This window comes from Marmota flaviventris, chromosome 10, assembly GCF_047511675.1.
Source record: "Marmota flaviventris isolate mMarFla1 chromosome 10, mMarFla1.hap1, whole genome shotgun sequence".
Classification (NCBI taxonomy): Eukaryota; Metazoa; Chordata; class Mammalia; order Rodentia; family Sciuridae; genus Marmota; species Marmota flaviventris.
In genome coordinates, this window is record NC_092507.1 from 80,881,453 (window position 1) to 80,894,964 (window position 13,512).

At 42.1% G+C, this 13,512-nt stretch overlaps 1 protein-coding gene across 2 annotated transcripts in view; it reads left to right on the top strand.

Annotated features, from left to right (window-relative positions):
* Slc44a3 (solute carrier family 44 member 3) overlaps positions 1 to 13,512 on the top strand; it is a 75,321-nt gene that overhangs the window by 31,706 nt on the left and 30,103 nt on the right. For both annotated transcript variants that reach the window (XM_027935233.2, XM_027935232.2), the window contains exon 10: positions 6,890 to 7,055. In XM_027935233.2, coding sequence (XP_027791034.2) covers positions 6,890 to 7,055 — 166 coding nt within the window. The remainder of the gene's footprint in view (positions 1 to 6,889; positions 7,056 to 13,512) is intronic.

The following is a 13,512-nucleotide window of genomic DNA, read 5'->3' on the forward strand; positions in this document are numbered from 1 at the left end:
GGAAAGAACCCAGATATTCTGAGCACCCTCTATGGTCACTAAAGTGGTCTGGAAGCCTCAATCTATAAAATGGAAAAGTCCTGTGGGTGGAGGTGCCTCCCTCCAGGTCCTTGCTGCAGTTAGAAGAAGGAGCTGCAGGATGTACACAGCAGGCTTGGAACAGGCAACGGGCAGGATTGGAAAGGAGTTAGTAGATCCAGACAGAATTTTCTCATCAGAGGGCCTGGTATCCTGTGTATTAGTCATCTGTGCTCTCCTCTTGCAATTTGTTCAGTGGAAAAATGATGTGAGTCTGCCTCCCAAGGATGTTAGAAGACGGAGATGGAAAGAGAGCTTTGCATTGCAAATGAGGGGCCATATGTGTTCTTTTTATTAGGAATTAGCATTGACTAAGGAATATCTAGTACTAGCTTCAGCTTTGTGGTTTATTCTCTGCTCTGCCTGGCATATTTGAGAACACTTTATAAAAGAAAATTGCTGTTTTTTTTTTTTTTTTTAAAAAGCAGAGATCTAAATGATAATTGAAGTTATTTCACAAAAGCCTGCTCATGGCCCAGCCTTGTCCTAGGAACAAAATGGAGACAGATTATGCAGAAGAAATTGGAAATGGCCCCTGCCTTTGAGACGTGTAGGAAGCCTCTGGCAGAGGCAGAGAACAGCAGCCTCCATGCTTGGCTCCCTGCCTCACCCCTGTGCCATCTTCTCTGGAATCTGCTCCCCACTTTTACCCCAGCTTCCCACCCTGGCTGCATCAGAAATCAGCCATTCTCCAAGATTCATTTTCATTATTAGATTTCTTAGAAAAGCTACAAATTTCTCAGGTGTACCTAGATATTTTTTCTTCATTTCTTAAATATTCTTCATTCATTCAACAAATATTCATTGCATGCCTATTATGTGCTCAGCACCAGAGTTGTATTGTGTGTCACCTACTGTGCGCTCTAGGTACTCAAAATACAACACGGAGCAAAACAAAGGCCCTGTTTTCCAGGCACTTAGTTTCTAATGGGTGGTGACAGTGGGGTAAATAAGTGGCTTCCCATGGTGATAAAGTGCCCTGAAGAACAATAAAGCAAGATGTGCTGTTACCCACAAGAGCAAGCAGGCCCAAGGGCAGGGACCATACCTTTCTCTTTTTCTCCCTGTTAGAGATGCTGGAGATATGGCTTTCCTTCTAGTTTGAGGGAGATAGGTGTAAATAAAATAATTAAGTGAACTGTATAGAACTTTAAAAATCTACAAAAGTCTATAAAGTCTCTTGGCTTACTGTGTCATGCTGGTGTGGGTACAGGGTCAACTGACTTGGAATTCAATTCACCTGTCATTGAGTATTGATTGTGTGTACAGGGAAGAACTTGATATTTTGTAGACTTTGTCAATGAGATATTCATATTCTCTCTCTCTCTCTCTCTCTCTCTCTCTCATCCTCAAGCTGCCAGAGCAGAGGCAGAATCCAGTGAAGACATAGACAGGGGGGAGGTAAGCAAGATGGAGGTTCAGTAGCATCCCTGGACCAGTTTGGTGGAAGGGGCCCAGAGAATTACACACAATGTGCTAAAAAATAGAGTCCTTTCAAGTTGGGCCTGCTCCCTTTGGATATTATGCCAGCTGGACTGCTTTCCTTAAGAATCTGCTATTTGCAATGATCACTAAATCACCTTAGTCTCTTAAAATGCTAAAGACTGCCAGTAATGTCCAAATTTGCAGCCAGGTGCATGGTGAATATCCTCCAAATTATTCTGATGCATTTATAGGGAGATATCTAGAAAGCTGTCTCCTGCCTCTTTGATAAAATGTATGATTTGAGATTAATTCATTTATTCATTCAACAAGTACTCCCTGAGCATTTACTGTACGTTAGACCCTGTTAGATATGCTGGAGATATATCTTTCTTTCTAGTTTGAGGGGAGTAGACAAATAAAATAACTAAGTAAATTCTATAGAAACTTGAAAGCTTATTAGTGATATGAAGGAAAATACAGCAAAGAGGAATAGGAAATGCATAAGAGGGCAGGAGTACAATTTTAAATTTGGTGATGGGGTGAGTCTTGGAGGAAAGAGCCACAAAGTATCTAACCAAATGGGACCATGTCCCAGCTAGAGGACACTAAGAAGCCAGGGTTCTAGGACACAACAAGGAAGCCCAATCAATCAGAATGGAATGGTTGAGGGAGAGTGTGGTTCAGAAGGGAGATTAGAGAGGGCACAGGTTCGGAATTTGTGGACTTAGTAGCCTTTGTAAGAATTTTGGCTCCTGATCTAAGATGGGAAGTCCTGGCAGGGTTTTGAGAGAATAGAAACATGACCTGATGTGCATCTTAATAACAGTGGCCCAATGTGATGGTGGTACAGGGGTGGGGTAGTGTGACATGTTGGATTCTACCTTTACTTTGGAGGTAGAGCCAATAGGATTTCCTGATGAGGAGTATGAAAGAAAGAAGAGCTAGCAGTGACTTTGGGCTTTTGTTTGGCCTAAGCTACTGGAAGATAAGATGGTCATAAACAAAAATGGAGCAAGAAGTTGAGTGGAACTTTTTAGGAATAGATAAAAAATTAATTGTGGTTGTATTGAAATATCTTTTAGACTAACAAATGGAAATACCCAACAGGCAGTTAGTTATCTGTGTATGTCTGAGGTTCATAGGGAGGTCCCCAAAAAATTTTTATTTGGGAACAGATAAGTAGTATTTAAAACCATGAGATTCAGATGAGTATAGATAGATAGGGAAGAAATCCAAGGACTGCTTTGAAGCACTTCAATGTTAAGATGCCCTGGAGGGCTGGGGGTGTGTTCAATGGTAGAGTTGTTGCCTAGCGTGTGCAAAGCCCTGATCCCCAGCACTGAAGAGTAAAAATGAAGAAAAAAAGAATGTTGTGTCCTTGAATTCAGATGAAGGGTTTCGAGAGGATTCGAATGGTCCAGTGTCTCAAGTACTGCTGATAAGTAAGGTGAGAACTAAGGATTCACTATAGAATTTAGCAACCTGGAGGTGAGACAAAATAATTTCAGAGATGAGGGGAAGGGGTCATGATTGGAGTAGGTTAAGAGAAGGTGGAAGGAAAGGAATTGGAAAGAGTAAATATGGCTAATCTTGAGAAATTTGGCTGTAAAGAAGAAAGAGAAATGGGGAGGAAACCAGAGGAAAAAAGACTTCAGAATAGGTTTTCTGAAAGATGGGACTACAAACAATTCAAGGGAGAGGAAGAATTGCTGAAGAAATATCTTCAAGTAGGTAAGAAAGGTGGCATTTAGTGGAGAGGTTGGCCTCAGTATCTTGGGCAACTTATCATATTAAGGAAGGGGTCAGATTGTGGAGATATGTTGATAGAAGGTAGATATGGGGTGGGCATTAGCAGAGTTCTGTTTTGTTGGTACCAGGAATTGACTCCAGGGGCACTTGACCACTGAGCCACATCTCCAGCCCTTTTTTACATTTTATTTAGAGACAGGGTCTTGATGAGTTGTTTCAGGCCTTGCTAATTTGCTGAAGCTGGCTTTGAACTCTTGATCCTTCTCCTTGGCCTCCCAAGCTGCTGGGATTACAGGCATGCACCACTGAGCCCAGTTTAGCAAAGGTTTTCTGGTTGCTTCATTCTTCTCAGAGCAGCAGCAAATGAGGTCATTGGCTGAGAGTAAGGGTGGGAAAGAAACTCACAGGTTGGAGAAGTTATAAAACAATTATTCAGAAGAAGGTTAGAAGATGAATAGATCAACATGGTAACATGTGAATTCTTGTCTCACTCAGATGGTATCTTCTTTCTGATTTTTTTTACCTCTTTTATTTTTCTAATATCCAACATAGTGCTAGCATGCAGATGCTCAATAAGTGTGCAAATTAATTTCACAAATGGAATCATTTATAACTAATCATGCATTGCACTTAGTATTCTAAACACCTCACCCATTTATTATACTTATTCTTAGTGGCTACCTGATTGGCATTTGGAACCACACTGAGATGAGATAGATCCTCAAGAGAGTGATAAGTAGGTATTGCTATCCTCAGGTGACAGGTGAAGAAACAGATTTTGTATTTGGCCTCACAACTTGCCCAAAGTTGGCCAGCCATCAGGGGATAGTGCAGAGATGTGAATCTCAGCCTGTGCGACCCTCAAGCCCAAGCTGTAACCATGGCCCTGGCACTCATCTTGCCTACCTACTTTACCTTTACCCTGGGAACTGTGGCCCAGATTGCTTTGCACATGTGTCAAAGCTGAGCCTAAAACGAAGACTTATCCAAGTGTGGGGCCTTTTCCACTACCATCTTCCAATTTCCATTATATCTTGGGATCTGTCCATAGTTCAGTTCCCACTATCACTTGCTGGCTACCCTTAACAGTAGTTGTAGTGTACAGTCCCTATAGCCATGAAGCACCTGGTCCTTTGGAGAAAGGATCTTGCCTGCACTGACACAGTCATCCAGAAGGGGGCGGTCGTATGCACAGAAATGCTCCTGCCCCACCCACGGGCTCTGTAACCCACAGGCTCTGCTTGTATCCCTCCTGTTTTCAGCCTTTCCCTGAAGCCAGCCTTTTCCTTTCAGCTTTTCCCTGCAGCGCCTGATTGCTCAAGCGAGCAGTATTTCTCCAAGAGTGATTTCCCCCAGGTGGCATTTGGCAATATCTGGAGATGTTTTGGGTTGTCATAAGTGGTGCTTAGAAACAAAGCATGCCCCTAAACATTCTGTAATGCACAGGACAGCCACCCTCCCCCAACAAAAAAGTATTTGGTCCAAAATATCAATTGGTGCATTGAGAGGTTGAAAAATCCAGCCCTAAATGAAAACTTGTAAACAGTCCATAAACTGACCCAGAGGAACAAATGGGAAATGACTTCAATATCAAACAAAGCAATTGATAAAAAAAAAAAAAAAAAAAATTTGTGGGAGCTGTCCTTCTTTGGGGAATGTCAAAGATTTTGAGGGCTAAGTGGATCTTGACCTATCACTGACTGACTGTTGCCAACAATGTGCTGAGCCAGAATGTGTGTGAAGATGTGCTGTTGACCACCTGGGGCAGCTGAGAGAAGAGATGGTGCCCCTTACCATCCAAGGACTACATACTGTCCTTGTGTCTCTCTGAGGAAATGATCCTTCCTGTTGTGTGGAAACATTCTCTGTCTCCAAACCATCTGTGATGTTGAAAACCTGTTCTTGCAAAACCATAAGCTATGCTTGGAACTCAGCAGTGTGCTGGTCCCTGGCCCGAAGCACTTCAGATAGTCCCCAGAGTGGTTGTCAAGGTCCGCTAGCCTGATCAACATAAACTTGCATTCCAGTTGTGACATGCTACCCACCTCCTCTGGAATTGGGAATGTTCTTCTGAAACATGCCCATTTTGGAAAGCCTAGGCATTTACCCAGGACTTACCTGAAACAGATTGCCTCCAAGTCAAGAACCCAGTGTCCAATAAAATATTCTCTGTGAATCAAGCCACTCCACTATTTCTCACTATGTAACTCTTGTTCAGCAGAACACAGAGCAAAAGCAATGAAGACCAGCCCTAGGCCATGCTCTCAGTTTTGTTCTATAGTACAACTATCTTCCTCTCTTTCCTTCATGCCTAGAACCTATTATGAGTGTCTAAAACACATGAACTATAAACCTAAAGACAGTTTATGACAGGAAATATGAAACCATCTTTAAATTTTATCCAACCTACAGGTGAAACCAAAGTAGTCACCCTCTTCCTTATAGTAGTTTATCTGACATGCAAAAAGGGAGGACATCTAGGAATCAAATACAGCCACAAAACTGGGATATGGATACCAGTGTCTACACAGCTAATTCAAGGGTTTTTTTTTTTTTTTTTTTTTTTTCTCTCTCTCTCAGTACTGGGGATTGAATCCAGTGGCACTCTGCCACTGAGCTATATCCAGAGCCCCTTTTTTGTTTTTATTTTGAAACCAGGTCTCACAAAGTTGCCCAGGCTGACCTTTAACTTGCAATCCTCCCGCCATAGCCTCCTATGTAGCTGAGGTTACAGGTATGTGCCACAGTTCCTGCCTCAGGATCTGCTTCAGATAAGGGGAAAGAAAGCAGGGTATAGACATCTGAAAGGCAGAGCATTATTAGTGTTTTCTTGCTGGCTTCAGTTTAATAGAGTACTGTGTGCTCCTGAAATTTAATAATAATTATTATTATCATCATTATTATTATCACTTATAGAGTGATAGTTCTGTGGACCAGACCCTACACCCAGCACTACTCAGGTAATCTATCTCCATACTCAAACTACTACCAGGAAATGGGTACTCTAGGCAAGGATACTAAAACTTCAAGAAGTCAAAAAATGTGTCCCAGACTACCAGGAAAGGGTAAAGCGGAGATCTGAACCTAGAAAGGCAGATATTTTAAATGTGCTAAATGAGTTTGCTCTTGTTAAAATCTGAACTGAATCTCTGTCAAAAAAGCAAAGATCCTTGTCTCTCTTATAAAGTCTTAATTTGGGTAAAGTTAGGACCCATAACACATGGCTTGTGTGCTTTCATGTGCATAACACACTTGGTTTGCATCGCGAAGTGCATGGTATGAAAACCACGGGGTTTGAAGTCCAAGATGCCCTTCCACTGATCATAAGCAGTGAGACCACGGGCATCCCTTGACTCTCTCAAACCTCAGTTTTCACACCCTCAAAGTGCCGTGAGTTTTAAAGTATATGTCAAGTGTCTTGCAGATTGCCTACTGGTCAGTCACTGAAATTATTGTTGTTGATGTTATTTAGATATGTTCTTTCTGGTTTTTGCTGTGGAGATTTCAAATTACACTGGGTGTTTCAAACTTTTCTCTGGCATCTGTGTTTCACGGATTGCCAAAGACCAAGAATGAAGAATCATCTTTACACTTAGGAAAACACTGGTGTAAAATATGTTTGTGTTTAAAACTTTAGGCACTGCCCAGGTCATCGCAGATGGCCAAGTGGAATATCAGCCTCTTTCAGGCATTCGATATATGTGGTGGTACCATTTAATCGGCCTCATCTGGACTAGCGAATTCATCCTTGCATGCCAGCAAATGACCATAGCAGGGGCAGTGGTTACGTGCTATTTCAACAGGTAGGTCCAGCCTTGTCTCTTACTGGAGTGTCTTTGTGCTCCATGTTGTGTGTCTCAAAGATGTTTGGGAGTTTTGACCTGACTCTCTAAAAAGGGTTGACAAGAGTAAAAGGCTAAGCTAAAAACTTAGCTCAGACTTAAAACTTTGGATTTAAAAAAGCTACTAGGGGCTGGGGCCATAGCTCAGTTGGTAGGGTGTTTGCTTTGCATGCATAAGGCCCTGGGTTCAATACCCACAAAAAAAAAAAAAGCTACTAGTCTCACCAGTTGTGGTGGTACACACCTGTAATTCCAACCACTCAAAAGGCTGAGGTGAGAAGATTTCAAGTTGAAAGCCAGTCTGGACAACTTAGTGAGACCTTGTCTCAAAATAAAAATTGTAAAAGAGCTGGGTTTAATCCCAAGCATTGCCAAAAAAAGAAAATAAAAAGTTGCTAGTCTACTTTGCATATACTTTAATAACTCTGGGTTTTTTGTTTGTTTGTTTTGGGTTTGTTGTTATTGTTGTTGTTTTAATGTAAAATTGGCAGAATATTTACCTGGAAAATAATTTTAAATCCTAAAGGAATCATGTGTAACTATAAGCTATACCTCATGTCCATATAGTTAAGTACTAGTGAATGAATTACTTGCTTCTATGTTAAAATTATAGACATTACCTCATGAAAATAATGGAAGACACACACACACACCCTACACACACCTGAACCCTTCGCCTCTCTTGTGTGTGACTTTACCAGCAATGAGACTGCAGCCGGAAGAGCAGGCCTGGGACAATGACAGGGTTGGACTTCGAACAGGAAGTTTACTCCCGATAGGGCTGATCCTCCTCTAATCTCTCAAACCAAATGAGTAGATAAACATGACTTTTTCCTGAGGTAAGAAAGTCAACCAGGGGTGATTCATGCCATTGACAGTTACCTCCCGACAATAAAGAGCACTGTGGGTTTTTAATATAATGGTGTTTTTGGGAGCCCCATCATTAGTGACTTTGGAGGACCCGCTAAGGGGCTGTTGCTCTTGGCATTAAGACTCCCCGCAGCAGCTGGGGGTGGAGGGGCTGCTTGCTCCTGAGTAGGAGAGCAAAGCTCATCCTAGCCAAACTGGCCAAAGGTAACAGTTGTCAGGCAGAGAGATCCTGTGTTATCTTAGAATAACAAAACCAAAGCATTCTCCGCAGGGGCTTTGATGTGGAGCTCAGTGAGGCAGACACATTTATCTCAGAGTCATCCCCCCTTCGCCAACCCTCCCCCCAAAAATAAGATCATGAAAGAATGAGAAAGGAGTAAACACACAATCACAGTGAGAAACAGAGACTCAAGGACAGCGGATAAGAAACATGACATTAACAAAATGGCCAGGGCAGCAAGAGGTGACTGGCCATGTTGGGCAAAGCTGAAAAGGCCTCCGGCATGTGTTGGCTTTTGAGAAGGTGCAAATAAGATACAAGCTGAAGTGAGTCACAAAAAATCCAGAGAGGCTCAGGAATTTAAGTGCAAAATGTAACCCTGGAGATTAGTTGTAAGTTCTCCTGAGGAGCAGTTAGAACCCAAAGACCCTCCTCCAGATGTGCAGAAGAGATCTTTGCTTTCTGGACAGATCAACTAGAGAGGGTCTGGACTTGGGGTATCTGGCACAGCCAAGGCTGGGGGCAAACTCAGTAATGAAGCGGGGGTGGGGGGAGGGTAAGTGAGAGTCTAAATGCTGAAGAGGGAGAATTCCCCCACCACCAACACCCCACATTCCATAGCTCAGTTCCCTGTGTGTTGGCAGCGAGGCTGATCCCCTAAGGGGAGGCTAGGGGAGTCTTCTGGGAGAAACTTTGGAGCCCAAGGCACAGGCCCAAGATAGTACCACATGGGGGCCCCGGGTGAGATGGATTCCCTGACTCCTAACCACTGACCCTTACCAGGCACCAGGCTGCACTCCTCACATGGTATCCAAGCCATTCTGACTTTGGAATTGTTAACCAGACTATTACACATTTGATGAAAACCACTAATATAAGAAAGAAAGAAAAATGAACAAAACAAACAAAATGGATTTAGAGAATTTAGCCTACACAATGTAGGCTGCAAAAGAAAACAAACAAAGAACAACAAGAAAGCCCTGTAATATTATCAGAAAGAACAGATATATTGCAACCATAAACAAAGCCCCTTCCCCACATCCCCCACCAAAAAGCAACAGTGAGATAGCAAGGAGGACCCTTTAATAATTAAAAATTGCAAAAGTAAAATTTTTTCCATTGAATGATCAGAATATAATGTTGAAAAATTCTTTTAGAGGGCAGAATAAGACACAATTAGAAAATGGCAGAAAGGGAAAAAAATAGAGTTATTTAGGAGAGTCACCATCTGACTAATAGGAGTTCTAGAAACAGAGAACAACAAAAAATACATAAGTAAATAAATAATCAAAAAAATCTCCCAGAACTGGGCTGGGGCAGTAGCTCAGTGGTAGAGAGCCTGCCTCACACGTGTGAAGTACTGGGTTCAATCCTTAGTACCACATAAAAAATAAATAAATAAAGATGTTGGGTCCATCTACAACTTAAAAAAAAAAAAAAAAATCCTAGGACTAAAAACATAAGAAGATATCCTAGAATTTTCTCTCGGGGGAAAAAATAAATAAAACATGACAAAAGATCAAGAACCAAAATGGGATCTGACCTTCAATAGCAACTTTGAATCAGAAAAGCAAAGGAGCAAAGAAAAGACTATTCCCAAGTTTTATTTTATTTATTTCCAAGACTATTTCAGAGTTTTATACCTATTCCCACCATCAATTCAGAGTAAAGGAGAATAAAGTCAGGCTCACGAACACAAAATCCCCAAAGGTCTCCTCCCCACACCCTTTCTAGGAAGACCGTTCCCAACCGAAACTCATGAGTAAGCCAAGGAGGAAAACATGAGTTTCAGAAAAGAAGGGAAGGGAATTCCCTAGAAGGTAGTCATGTAGCCATTGTTGAAGAAGAAGAAGGAGAAGGAGGAGGAAGGAGAGGAGGAGGAGGAGGAGGAGGGGGAGGAAGGGGAAAGAGGAGGAGGGGGAAGAGGAGGAGGGGAGGAGAAAGAAGAGGAGGGGGAGGAGGGGGAGGGAGAAGAGGAAGAGGAAGAATGAGAGGAAGGAAAAGAAGAGAGGAAGAGAAAGAGGAAGAGGAGGAAGAAGAAGAGGAGGAGAAGGAAGAGAAGGAGGAACCAGTTCAAGATGGAACTGGAAGGCAGTAGGAGCAGTGGGCTCCAGGAGAACTCTCCAAAAAGACAATGTCTCCAAAAACACAGTGACACTGAGAGGAGACTAAATGTGCTTGGATATTTTGATGAAGCATTCAGTGAAATCCATGGAAAACAAAGGGAATAAAAAATGTGATGCGATTATTAACTCCAGGAAAAACTGAAAGTTGTACAGGGAACAAAATAGAATTGGAATATGCTTCTTGGGTAAGTTGTGAATATTATTCACCATACATTTTACTTTTGTACTAATAGTGTGAACATGAAGCATTAACTAAAAATTTCAACCGAACTCTATTGGGAAGAAGTCAGGGTGAAAGATGAGTGTGTCAGGTGGGGGCACCAAAAAGAGAAGAAGAAAAATGAAGAAATAGCAGTAAGAACACAGGATTTTAAAGTGTGGAGTTGTATTATGGTAGAAATAGCTAGATTATTATCTCTAGGGAAAGAATTAAGGATGGGTAAAGAAAACTACTCTTTTTCCCATTAAGCCCACCAGTACTGTTTGGCTTTTTAAGATGCTTTGGCTATTATTTTCATAAAAATAAATAAATTTAAAATAAAATGTGGGATAATTTATTTGTAACATTACTATTTCATTTATTAAGAACTTCTGCTTTCTTTTGGGCTGTCTGCCTAATTTTGAGACCTCAAGCTTTTTGCTTATCTCAAAGTTCACAATGCCGTGTCTGCCCTGCACAAACAGTGAGGATAAATACCACAAGAACGCATTCACCTTTGTTACTCTTTTAAGCCCTAAAAGGTCTGAAGAGTTCATACAAAGACCACCAAGTACCAGGACATGGGAAAGCCCTAAAATTTACCTTGTACAATCATTTGCTTGAAAAGGGGTCAATAGAGACCCATAAAGATGCTACTTAAAGCCAGCACAGTGGTGCACACCTGTAATCTATGCTACTGAAACCGTGAGAAAAGAAGATGGCAAGTTTGAGGCCAGTGTTGGCAACTTAGAGAGACCCTGTCTCAAAATAAAAAGGTCTGGGGATGTAACTCAGCAGCATAGCAATTGCTTAGTATATGCCAGGCCCTGGATTCAACCCCCAATACTGAAAGAAAAAAAAAGAAAAAGAAAGAAAGAGAAAGAGAAGTACTGCTTAGAGATGTAGTTGGAAGAAGCTAGAATTGTTCAACTTGGAAAAGGGACACTGGAGGCATGACTTCATCATTATTTTCAAATACACAAGAGATGGTTTCCAGCTGCTCTGGATCTGCTGGTGAAAAGGTGAGGAAATGCATTCACAGCAGAGCATAAAGAATTGAGGTAGAGATGGGTGAATTTCTAACCCTAACAAGAATTGCCCAGGAGAGCTAGGGGAAAAAAAAATCTGTTCTTCATAATAAAGCCAGTTTCTATTTTCTGTAGGACTGGAAAGATTAACTCTATAGCCTCCCAGTCCCATCTTGCAGTGATTTTGCTGAAAGAGACATCAGGAAGGGACAGGGTCTTTGTGGAAGTCACACTGTTCAGCTTCCCTCAGAAGCTGAGTGGGAGAGGCCAGTCATCCCTTGCAGCCCAGACTTTGTCCAGGAGACTTAGACAAAATTAATTTTCCATTACATTTAAAGAGTGTTTAGTGCACTGGGCTGGATATAACTAGAATTAAAACTTGTTTCTAGGACCTGAAGTTGCTCGATTGGTTTTAAAAGGCTCTATGTTGTCTGATGCAACTACAAGTTGAAAAATGGTACTTATATATCATGACCTGAAGGTGCTATAGGACTTGTGTGGGTGGGACCATTAAACCCTTTGCCCAGCAATGTGGACTAGTGTAGTGTTCTGAGGACCTGGCTCTGCTGTATGGGGCAGGAGACCTTCAGCATTCAGGCAGACATGGCTTTAAAAGGAGAAGGAAGCTGGACTTCATGGGAAACATCCTGGAGTCCCCTTACCCTCTAACACTGCCTGGGTCGTCCTTACTGCCTTCTCTCATAAACTTGGGGGAATGAAGCCCAGTCAGGAGGTTCCCAGCACATGTCACCCGTACCCCCAACCCCTAGAGACAGCTGAGTGATCTTGATGGGAGCCCTGGTCCAGCCTCCCCAGCCTCCTAAGGAACTCATCACTGAGTTACTAGTGTGCTCAACACTGCAATGTCAATCCTTGAAATACAGTGAAGTCCAGAGGTAAGTATTATTTTAAGCTTCATTCAGTATAATTAAATCAGATTTTGCTGTTGTAAAGGGAGCTGACATACAGCAGAGGAGGGATGACAGGATGCTGTTACCTGTGAATATAGAATAGAGTCTAAGGAGAGAAGGTGGTGGCCTCAAAGACACTACTCTTAGGCCCCCTTTTTTTTTTTTTTTTTTTTGTAGTGCTGTTTCTAGTTTTGAGGGAAGGTATTGAGTGACTCCTGGCACAGTGAGCTGGCTTGGGTTAAAAGGACCTTCTTTTTAAGTTCGTTCTCTCATCATGTGATAACCCAGCTGCTGGAACCTCTGTATCTTCTTCCAGCCAAGCTCTGCAGAGCCTAGAGTCATAACCAGGGTATGTTATGGACTAGGGGAATAGAGGCAGTGCAGTCTCCCCTCTATTTGAAATGGCTCATATCACTACAGTGAAATCTTCTCAAAAAGCTCACATCCAATCCCAGACTTCAATACCTTGGAGGAGCAGACCCTAAGAGTCCCATTCACAGAGGCCTGTGAATCATTCCGTTCCCTCCCAGATGGAAAGTAGGTGTCCTTCTCTTCTCCTCACCCCCATCCTAATCTCTTCAGCACCATAATAAGTTCTAAGGAACATAAATCTCAATAGAAAAGTAAACATTCTTCCTTTAAAAAAAAATGAGAAAAGGGGAAAAAATGTGTCAGATTTTCCTGGCCTGTGCTACTCTGGTAGTTTATCAGATCAGAATGAATTCCTCTCTGTGACAGCTTTCCTGGTCTTTCCATCTCCAACAAGGCTGGGTTGAAACACGGCACCCCTTTGTGGACAACTGGGTTACAGTTCTGCGCCCAGTATTACTGTCATGTTCTCTTTTTCTTCCTGGATGATTTAAGTAACAGAGAAATGCAGTGGTTGCCAACTCTTGAAACATTTCTGGCTGCAGTTCTTTCCTCTCTCAAAACCCAGGCTGTTGTCAAAACCTTAATTCATAGTGACTTATTAGCAACCCAGGCAAGTTGTAGAATAATCTATTCTGAAGAAAGCAAGCTTCACTTGCAATCCATGGCGTTGCTTCTCAGAAAGGGCCTCGTTT